At 50.2% G+C, this 11,384-nt stretch overlaps 1 protein-coding gene across 1 annotated transcript in view; it reads right to left on the bottom strand.

The window, feature by feature from the left end:
- Nucleotides 1–4,741: 4,741 nt before the first annotated feature.
- Nucleotides 4,742–11,384, bottom strand: part of LOC105191558 (uncharacterized) — a 20,942-nt gene continuing 14,299 nt past the window's right edge. Inside the window, exons 14-19 of the mRNA XM_025305718.1 lie at nt 11,274–11,384; nt 11,031–11,087; nt 9,044–9,396; nt 8,679–8,931; nt 8,248–8,610; nt 4,742–7,952 (exon numbers count right to left, since the gene is read on the bottom strand). The exon at nt 11,274–11,384 is cut by the window's right edge and continues 66 nt beyond it. Of these exons, the coding sequence (XP_025161503.1) occupies nt 7,892–7,952; nt 8,248–8,610; nt 8,679–8,931; nt 9,044–9,396; nt 11,031–11,087; nt 11,274–11,384 (1,198 nt within the window). The 3' untranslated portion in view covers nt 4,742–7,891. The remainder of the gene's footprint in view (nt 7,953–8,247; nt 8,611–8,678; nt 8,932–9,043; nt 9,397–11,030; nt 11,088–11,273) is intronic.

The following is an 11,384-nucleotide window of genomic DNA, read 5'->3' as shown; positions in this document are numbered from 1 at the left end:
GGAGTGAGAGGATTAAGAGAAAATCGACACACAGAGGCGAAAGCCTCGACCCCCGATTATGGACGATGGGTGAGCGGACAGAGAACACGCTCTTTGACACGCGTTCATCGTTGCAACGCCCTTACGAGAGTATGCGAAGGAAATGCATTAACTTTCCGCGTCGGAATACGAGAGAAAGAGAAAATCAAACAAAAGAGACTCAGACCCTAGAACTCGCGAAAAAAGTTGGAAATTTCATCGCGTCTTTCGGAATCATCAAACGAGGGATCATAACCTGTGTATGTACATTTGTGTATGTGTGTGTATGGAGAGCGCGCGCGTTTATTACGTATATATATATATATATATACGCGTATTTTTCACGCCGAATCGTCGCGAACGAAACGATCGCCGTGCATGTGAAACAGTTAAATTTACTCACCGGCCGATGCACCGCCTTCTCGTCGAGCGCTTTATCTTTTTATACTGAGTAGTCGCAGATCGGATCGTTGAATCGAAGCTCTTCTCCGACGATCGTCCGCCACTTTACCGCTCTCGAGGTTCGTTTTACACGCTCGATACATCTGAAACCGGTGATTGACCGTGCAATAACGAAGCTGTCTCGGTGCACTCCCGACTTCCGATTCCGGCATTACGCGAGACGCCGCGATACTCGGCGGCAACTTCACGTCGGTCACGACCCGAAAGCTAATCAAATCAACTAATAAATCGACGCGCGCTAGTAAACCAATTAAATTTCCAACGAGCCTGAGCTGGTCCGAAAATTCGAGTAAGAGAAAAGTATGATACTTACGCGATTAATAACGTCGGCTATTACGTCCGTCGCGATCGCGTTACTCTCGTAATTCTCCGCTGTCAACGTGTAATAACACGACGATTATATTCGCGTTATCAATCGTGTTTGTTAAAATACGCGAGTATATATATGCGAATCGGCACGTTTCACGGGAATATTATGCACGTGCGATAATAACAATCGCGCGTCATGCACCAATGTGAAAGTCGAGTCGACCGGCCGGCGAGCGTTTGTTGACTTGCGTAGTCGAAATTACCCCCTCGCGAACGGCGTGCTCCGGAATGCGGGCTGCGTCGTGTGTTTGACGTACGTTTCCCCGTGGAAAGACGCGATTCCGCGTACACAGCCGAGCGCCGCGTCGAGCAACGGCCGATATCTCACCGGGAGTGTCAATCAGCGTTCCATTTCCGTGTCAGACGTATCCGGAGCCTCGCGACTCGCGAGGCCGATCGTCCCCCGCGCCGAGCGGCGTGAAGTTGCCAGCGCGTTCTTTCGAGCTTATCTGCGGACGATCGTCGTTAGTTTGACGAACGCAACGGTAGTCGGCGGACTTCTCGCGCGGTGTCTGGCGGTTCTTCGCTCTTCGGAAGTGCGTGTCGAGTGTCGGATCGAGCGATTGCCGATCGTCGTGTTAATCGGAGTGTTAATCAGATATCGTGATTGCGATCAACGGTCGCGTCTTTTCGCACCGGCGATTCGGCGTTCCGGCTAATGAGTGTGTTGTCGCATGGCGGACGATCGTTGCGTCGCGCGGAGTATTCAGTGCGATCGTCATTAGTCGTCCTCCGCTGATTCTCGAGTTCCGGGGAATGGATGAGGCGACGAAGGGACGACGGACAAGACGAGGGCGGGCGTCGACGGCGAAGGAGCTGAATGAGCCGGTGAGTATTTTTGAGTATTGCACGTTCGAGAACTTTCGATGTCGTTGTACGTCTTATGACGTCGCGTCGCGTCGCTCGACCACCATCGGCCATGTTAGGTCATTTATGTTGAGTCGGGTACGGGTTTTTGTTTACAAACTGTCGCTCGCGGTTGGCAGGACGATCTAAGCGCAATGTTCTGTGTCTTTTTTCTGGTTGGAAATGTTTCTTCGAGTGTCCCTTTGTCCTCTCTCGGTTTGAAGTGTCTCGGAAAGCGTCGATTACAATGGGGACGAGCGAGAAAAGAGTTCTAGGGTCAACAATAAATAAATAAATAAATAAACGAACGAGAGCAAATGAATGGCGACTCACGATCCAATTCGGTGATAATTTGACAGTAACATTGATTCGATACAGTGATTGGATATGAAATGAAATTATCGAAACGACATCGATTCTATTCCAACGCGACGAGTTAATTGATCGAGGAACAGGGGAGAGGCGTAAATTGGAGGCAATTTTGGATCTACGTAATTTGTCTTCATTCGTCTCTTTTTTTTTTTGTCGTAAGTTTAACGATGCAACTCACAGATTTTACTCACTATTGTCGCTAGCGTTTTTCTCATCTTAGGCTCTGCGTGAGTTATGCGCCGAATGTTTCGTGCAAAATGTGAATTTTGGAAAGAGGACAGAGTAAATGACGAGACCGACGTGGACCTACGGAGTCTCTCGCATTGTTTTTACGCTTAACAATACATGACGAAAATGCGACTGGCATCTCGCTCGCGATCGCGATCGAAACAATTATTAAATTGTACGGCGCCGAGGAAGCCGGGAGTCGTGGATTTCCCCGGATCTTCGGGCTACGTCCTGTCGATCGACGTGTGTTGATCGATGCATCATCCCCACAGATCCTTGCGAATCTTTAAAGTCCGCCTCACAAACGAAACGTCGTGATCGACTCATCGGTACGTCCTAAAATCGTAGATGTAAAATCCCCGGATTTTCGGATCCTCAAAGTCGCCTGAGAAATCCCGCGTCCCCCGTGAAGCTTCGAATATCGCGGCGCGATTTTAGATCTAGCACACGCGCAAATGACGCAGATACGCAAAAATTCTCACTCGCTCGTCGACGAGCCACTTCGCATCGACATTTAGGTTGCGTGTGAACGGTACACACACTTGAACAATTGCGCGCCGTTTTTACGCGTTACGACGTTCGCTCGCGCGCGAGTCTTTCGCGGCTTTCGAAGCAAAAGTAAAGCGCGTCGTTCGAACTGATCGGGAAGGATTCATGGCAACTCGAACAACCGAACGTGTTATACTCCAGCATGAATGCGATGATTGCACTGGTTTTTGTCTACTTGTTGCGCATTTGTCGCCCCGATCTCTCCGATATTCCCTTCCTTTTCTCTCTTTTGTCTTCCTTCTTTTTTTTATTTATTTTTTTTTTTTTTTTATAGATTCGACACATTTCTCCCGTTTCGTATCTCGATGATGAAAATATCTTGTATGTATGTTTCCTGATATATCGATCCGAAGGAATCGCGGTGTGTCCGTTTACAAGCATACAATTCGCAGTACGTTGTACTCCTAATTAGAATAACAATAATTACCGGTATTCTTTCCCTTTTGAAGTTGGAAATGAAAATCGCGCATCCATTCCACAGTCTCGACCTCTTCGTGACAAACGCGACGGACAAGGACTGTCGCGCTTATCGCGAAAACGTTGTGCTCTCCTCTACAGAGTGTGTGTCGTTTTACATCTAGATAAAAATATAATTTATAAATGTACACGACAAAAAAATATATAAACGCTATCCCAACGATATTTACAATTCTGTTCTCGCAAAAAACATGTTATAGAAACGGAAACGCTTAGGAAACGTTGTTATTATGTAAAGCAACGTCATACAATGCGCACGGTGTACGGCACCAGATCTCGCAGACTTTTCAAAGGTGCAACTTGCAAAACACGAGTAACTTATGCAAGTCAGTTTCTCATTATGCAATAATATTACAGCGGTACGTTTTACTATTTTATATAGAAAGATACACTGGATTTTTTCTTTTGTTTTGTTTTCTATTTTCTGCTTGTGTATACGTCGTATATCTTGTCTACGTAATTATGTTACGCTAATTATGCGAGCTAATCATTCGTTCGTTATATTAAATACCGGATTTCTGCCGGATTAATCGAAATGTTTCTCGGGCGTTGCGAAATAATTTGCACTTCCTCCTTATGCTTAAGTGCTGACCACGCGACGTCGGAATAACAACGAGGCATTTGTCAATGCTTCCGAAACGCCGTGTTGAACATTATTAATCTCTCTCCCGCTCTCTCTCTCTCTCTCTCTCTCTCTCTCTCTCTCTCTCTCTCTCTCTCTCTCTCTCTCTCTCTCTCTCTCTCTCTCTCTCTCTCCCTCTCTCCCGCTCTCTCTCTCCCGCTCTCTCTCTCCCGCTCTCTCTCTCCCGCTCTCTCTCTCCCGCTCTCTCTCTCCCGCTCTCTCTCTCTCCCGCTCTCTCTCTCCCGCTCTCTCTCTCCCGCTCTCTCTCTCCCGCTCTCTCTCTCCCGCTCTCTCTCTCTCTCTCTCTCTCTCTCTCTCTCTCTCTCTCTCTCTCTCTCTCTCTCTCTCTCTCTCTCTCTCTCTCTCTCTCTCGACGAAACTTCACCGTTCGCGCAGGTGAGCTCGCAATCGTGATTATGGCATGCTAAAAATGTAATCGATGTAGCCATGCGTCGCGATTTAAAGTTATACAAAATGCGATGTGAGGGACGCGCTCAAGGCTGCCAGTTTGTGTCCTTCGACTTTGAGGTGCTTGCTGAACTTTGCCGAACGATCGCGGCCGTTCGCTGCAAGCGGAGTCGGGGAGGTCATGATTCGATTGCAAATCGCGATGGAATAATAAATACGCCTGATGTCGTGATTGTGACTTGACGAATATTTTGTATCGAAAGGAAAGTTCGCTTTGCCGCGATTGCCACTCGAAATACGCGAAATTATGACATGTATTGCCATTGGCAATTTTTTGTGCTCACTGACAGTCGAAATCTATTATACAATGTGCGACGTCATTTACGATCGTTGCAAGTTGAGCTAATTGAACAAATAACCAGCGGAAAATCGTCTCGCTTGGCGAAGCGTCCGGGAGATCGTCGGCTCTCGCGAGTGAATGCGAAGAAGATCCTTTTTCTTTTTTTCTTTTTTTTTTCTTTTTTTTCTTTTGTTTGCGGAACCTTGCGCGCGCCTCTCGTTGTACGACGACGACGACGAGATCTTTGGCTTTTGCGATGAATATAATATATTTTCCAAGAGACTTTCTCGAAAGCGATACGCGATGATGTCGGAAATTATTTACACAGAATGACGTCCTTAGGCGAGAGTAAAGTGTGTGGCTTTTATTTTGATTTTCTCCGTGTTTTTTCCTCCTGCTGCTTAGAAATCGCGCTTTCTCCCCAGCGTTTTCGAGTTCTCCCTCGTGTCTCGTGTCGTGCCTTTCCGAAGATTCGACCGTGGCGCGCGTACAAGTAAAATCACGTCGGATGGCGGAATCGAGAAAGGACGATCCCGGTGATCCGTGAGCGTCGGTGACGCGACGAGAAGAAAGATCGCGCACGGCAATATATATATGGCAAGTATATTATATTCATTTCCTTATCGATCGCGCGGGACATATGCGTTTACTCTAGTCTCTCTCTTTATCGACTAACCTATCGTAAGAACGTTATGATATTTAAGTTGAGCTGCTGAATTAACAGTACGACCGTCGTGAATATTTTTAGAGTCCTTATGATTACACTCGCGTGTCCAGACCGTCGTCGCGCTCGAATAGCAGCCGATTTCGGTCTCTCGTTCTCCTCCGTACGTTATCTCACGGGTGAAATTAAAGAGGAAAAGAGAGGATTCTCAAACTCTCGAACAATCTAAGATCTTTATATCGAGGTGAACCGAGAGAGGGAGGAAGGGAGACAGAGGGGGGAGGGAGGGAGGGAGGGAGGGTGAAAATTCGATTCATTTCAGTTGCGAGGAAATTAGCGAGTTCTCTTTCTCCCTCGGGTTCTCTCTCTCTCTCTCTCTCTCTCCCTCCCCCTCCCCCCTTCGTTTCCCATTACAGGCTCTTCGTCGAGAAAACGTGGCACAGTTCTGGCGATCGTTCTGGCGCTCCTAATTCCGAATTGATTGAATTATCCGCTCCTCTCCGCGCCGAGGAAAACGAGGACTCGGCGGCTTCCGTTCAACGATCAGAATCATCGTAAGATGTACGCGACCATACGTGACCGGCGCAAATATTTCGGGAATTATAAGCGCGACAGTTTTGTCGTATCGTTCTAATCTTAAATCTATGCGAGAAGACACCGACGTTACAATTAAGAGCACGACACACTTTCTTCGAACGCGTTTAGTCTCGGAACTTCCACGCCGTGCTCTTCTTCGATATCTAACGAGGATACGAGTCTAAATTGTCGCACCGTGTCCGGGGTCCTGGGGCAGTAACAGGACCACGAGCCCGGCTGAAGACTTGACAACTAATTTTCGGCCTCGCGACGTATATTTGCTCACTCGTCTTTCGTTTCTCCCATTTTCACAGATTCGCGAACGCGATTCGCTCGTGCGAGGAGCAGCGAACGAAATCGACGAGCATCGCGACGGTCGACGCGTCGGTTGAATAGTTTAAATACGAGGCGACCGCGACAAGCGACGCGGACACTAACAATGTAACACGTGAGATTAGATACTTATGAAATATCAGGTCATGATAATTCGTCAATAGTTTTAATATCAAACGCTCGTAAGACACGGCGTGTAACAACGCTAAGGCTGGCGTTATAACCCTAATGGCGAGTGAAACGAGAACGCGCACATCGAACTGCGCTCAACAAGTTACAACAAAGTTACGCGACGCGCCGGACATTGGGATGCAGTGTTTCGCGGTAAATAAAGAAAACAAACAACCAAAGGAAAAAGACACCCGGAACCGTTGGTCGCGCGCGTCTTGAAGAAACACGCGCGACTAAATTCCCGCGTGACCCTCGAAGGGATCAGCAGCTGGGTCGTTACGTCGTCGCCGGTAATTCTCCGGTGATGGGACACATCGAAACGAAAAGTCTCGCGATTCGCGAGGGCTGGGTACGAGGGAAACAAGTATCTCGGAAAAGCGCGACCACGGGGAGCGGCCAAAGGGCTCAGGTTTGGCTGGCACCCCTGCGAGCGCGCGTTTGCGCGAAATACCATTCGGTAGGAACCGAGCACAATGAGTCCCCAATCCGCGCGCTCGAATTTGACGCAAATGACGCCGCACGCCACTCGCTGCCGTGCGCAACGAGCGCGTTGCCGACTTCGTCGAACACTTCTATGCTCAACACAGAGATAGAGAAAGAGAGACACGATTCTACTGTAATTCGCTACTTGTCGTCGCGACGCATCGTGTCTAAGTGTGTCTAACCTATGTTAGTCTACGAACAACATTGGATGCTACACCCTTCCAACCGTCTGCCGAACAACGGAGAAAACAACTCTCTCTCTCTCAGTGTTTTCGATTTTTCTCCCCCACCCCCATCCCCCCTCTTCCCTCAAATCTCTTTTCGTTTTCGTGTTTTTTTCTCGATTTTCTCAATTTTTGCCTCGAATAAGACTCGCGTGTACTAAAAGCGGGCGCACCGCGAGAGCAACGGCGATCGCGTAGCTCCGCGTGCTAAACGTCGGAAGAGACAAGAAAGATCTACGTCGTTGATCGCAAGCCGAGGTACCCGACGAGACCCGTCGCGGATCGCCGGTGACCCCGAGCGTACGAGTCTAATAGTTAGGCCATACTCAATATTCGCGACTCGATGTAGAGATTAGCGAACGTAGGTGCGCCGTAGGCTCGTTTTCCATCGGCTCTCGCGTACTTGAATTCCATCGGACGAGTCGCTCGCGCGTAACGCGCTCCGACGCGACCTCGACACGGATGCGGATTTGCGCGCGCGCGCGAGTCCCGCGGGAATTCCGGATTCTCGCGTTGCTGCGGACTCGTCTCGCCAGAGACACCTCCACGTTTGTTTCTTAATTTTCGCCCCCTCTCCCGAAAGACTCGCTCGTCATTACTACGGACAAACGGCGATGATCATCGAGGCATCCTCGCGACCGACGCGACGGTCTGAACGCGCGAGCACTCAGTAAAGTGGATTAAAAGTGGAAATTGAATCTCGTGAGAATGTTCAAATGCAAAATGCAAGTTTTAATATCAACGACAAATTACAAGTAACCTAAAGTCGCATAGGTTTTTACATAGGGTGCATCCACTCTACAGTTTTCCCTGAAACAGACAGTGAGCTCCGTACGAATGAGGATATTATTGGAATGATTATCAAGAGAGAGGGAGAGAGACAGATGGACAGATGGACAGATAGATAGATAGCTAGAGAGAGAGAGAGAGAGAGAGAGAGAGAGAGAGAGAGAGAGAGAGAGAGAGAGAGAGAGAGAGAGAGAGGGGGGGGGGAGAGAAAGAAAGAGAAGAGAGGTAATAAAGAAGGCAAACGGGAGAAAATATGTTGACGAATGCGATGATCGCGATAACAAGGGTCAGGATTAAGCGGGCACAAGGTACTTACTCGTCCTCCCACGGGCATACTTCGTTAACATTATTGTCACGCTTCTCCTGAGGCACCGCCTGAGCCGCCGATCGGTCTTCCTCCTGTCGGGTGTCCGGCTCCCAGACAGGCACGACCTGCGCTTCCTCCGGCGGCTCCTCAGTCGTCGCCGATTCCTCGGCCACCGGCGACACATCCGCCCCGGTGTCGGTTCGCGAGTCCTCGTGCGCGCCTCTCTCTTCGGCGACGATCTCACCCGCGTCCTTCGCCGTGCAACTCTCGCTCGCGTCCTCGTCGGCGTTCTCCATCGTGGAGTTGTCGCTTGGTAGATCGCCCACGATCGCGCTGATGCTGATCAGGGGCGCCTTCGCGCTCGTTCTGGGACTGCGAGCGGTAATCGCGATTGATCGATCGATCGATCTTCCTCGCGTCGGTCGTCGGAGAGTTCTTACCTGCTGCTCGATTGGGCTTCTTTAACGACGACGGGTTCCGCGAGCGTCTCCTCCTCGGGCACGATCTTCTCCAAGGACGACCTCTCTTCCACCTTCTCGACCACCGCGTGAGAGTACTCGAATGACTGCTGGGGCGACGGATAGTTGCAAGACGAGACGGACGCGCGGCTCGTTTCGGACAGTCTGATGCGGCCGCTCGCGGAGCAGGTCGAGTAGTTCCGCGTCATTATGCCGGGACCGGAAGTCGGCGCACCTGCAGTCCAGGGGGGAGGGGCGGAGGGGGGGGAGTAAGAAATGGTATTTTTAGTTTCGTCGCCGAGTACGTACGATTTTGCGTCATAAGTCGATTATGTTTCGTAACATACCGCTCGAGTACCGACCTATGCTAGCGCTATGCTGCAAACTGCACGACTTCCGCAGCCGCTCGGACACCTCCGCGATGGCGAGGCTGACGTCCGACGACGAGCTGCAGGAGTCCAGTTGCGCCGAGTTCTTGCGAGAGGCGCGCGCGGCCTCGGCGGAGTGCGCGGTCATCGTCGCGTGACTGCCGCCGCTGTCCCACACGTGTCGGGTCTGATCAGCTGACGCTGTCCCGCCAGTGGACATCGCCGCCGCATTGCCAGCATCCGCCGCGTGTTCCGTGCTCGGGCCCGGCGCGGCGTCCCATGGGCATACGTCGTCCATAGGGCGAACCGCCACTTCCGTCGCGCCAGCATCCCTGACAACAGGAACTTTATTATATGATTTAGTTTTCACCGTTTGCTTTCGGCAAGATACCACGCGCTTTGTACGTGTACGTGTATGTGTGTGTCTCTTTCTCAACGTCAGTCGATAGCATGCATATGCGGCTCCATTCAACGACTAGGGTAAGTTTGGCTCTCTGCACACCTGCGTTCGTGTGTGTGTGTGTGTGTGTGTGTGTGTATGTGGGTGTATTTGTGGAAGGTGTCCCGGAACTATCTTACCCGAGAAATTTGTAAGCGAAAAACGCGCGATGGTTCCGGGACATCCCGTACAGATCTGGCTCGTGTGCTTTGTAGAGTTTGGCTCGTCGAACCGGTCGGGGTCGGGATCGGGGTCTTTGTCGCGCATTAGGGTGATGTCGAGGGAAGCTTTCAGGAAGTTATTGGATGAGACACTTAAGAGATAACACTTTACAACGTAAGGGAAAGAGTGTGGTACATATATATATATGTGTGTGTGTGTGTGTGTGTGTGTGTGTGTGTGTATGATATTTTTCTTTCTGTGCAAGAGAGTCGGTGTGCTCGTACAGGTATCGTAATGTGTTGCGTAAAGTATCATAGATATGTATATGCGTATAAAGATATGTAAACACTGAGGAAAATAATAAGCTTGATACGGACGGCACAATATCGACACCAGCGCATTGGTAGCGCAGGGAGCGCCTCAAAATATCATCCGAGTCAATTTCGCTATTCTCTTTCTCGAGAAGAGGCGGAAATGCAATTCACATCGCTAGCTTATCGCTTTGACGCGAATTTTTCGAGACGCTCTCCGCGCAGGACGCAGATCGAGACGCTTGATAGTATTCAGAAACACTGAGAGAGATTTCTTAAGAGGGACGAAAAAACGGGCAATGATCGTCATACAGTACAATTACCAATGATGAGATATTGCTTTTACACACATTTCAGTGAGTTTTCCACAAACGCAACGACTTGCCTCTGACAGTGCGAGAGCTTTCAAACACACCGAGATAAAAGGGTTTGCCAAGGTCGGATGCGAACGTACAACGTGGAGCGTTATTGTAACGTCACATCGCTCTCTTCCTGCGTGCACCTCGTCGTGACTCGCCGTGACCGGCTTGAACGCTTCTGAACGCTAAATACGCTTTTCCGATTCTCAACAACGTTACACATGAGACACTCGTACGGAAGAAACGAGACTTGGAGCCAGAAAGATGTATTCAGCGTTCGTTAGTGTCCGGAATAAGGTCCCTCTTTCGATATATCGAGATTTCTCAAGCGAGACGACGAGGAGCGGACGAAGGGAGGGCGAACGGCCCATAGATTCGCACACGCAGACTGCGCCTTCTTATGAGAGCTTCGATGACGAGATATAAAGCACAGATAAATTCCCTCCCCCTCCCCCCTTTCACCGTCCACAGGCATGCCATCTTTGTCCAGCTTTCTCCAACAGGAGCAAAGCCGGACGAAGACCGAATGCCTGCGGCACAGGCTATCTTTCCCAGAAGGAAGTGGTCTTGGCAGCCTCCCGCGGAGCGCTCAGTCTGCGTGTAAGCCCATGGAACGGACGCTGGTTGGCGATCGCGTCGTTACCCGCTCCCACATTTAGCCGAGAAAACCGTGTTATGTATGTCGGGTGACTTACTGAATACTACGTGGACTAGGCCTCGAAGGTATCTTTACGAGTTGTGGTAGATCTCCCCTGAAAATACCGCACGAATAAGCCTATTATCGCGGCTACGCCCAACCCGGTGCCGCGCGTACGAACAGCATGCTAAAGCAAAAGAATAGCATCCCACCGGCCCGCCCGAACGAATATATATATATATATATTATATGTATGTATGTAACGCGCACGGGGACCCCCACGGGCCCCCGACCCCCATACCTGTATGGAATGTCGGTGAGATTCGATTGGCTGTGAGAGTGCGGCACCCGCGGCGTGGAAGTGACGTCGCGCACCCCGCATACGGCGAGCTCGTGGGCGCTTCCGGTCAGG

Source organism: Harpegnathos saltator, unplaced genomic scaffold, assembly GCF_003227715.2.
Source record: "Harpegnathos saltator strain DR-91 unplaced genomic scaffold, Hsal_v8.6 scaffold71, whole genome shotgun sequence".
Classification (NCBI taxonomy): Eukaryota; Metazoa; Arthropoda; class Insecta; order Hymenoptera; family Formicidae; genus Harpegnathos; species Harpegnathos saltator.
The sequence above is the reverse complement of the archived record's forward strand: the minus strand, read 5'-3'. Positions and strand labels throughout refer to the sequence as shown.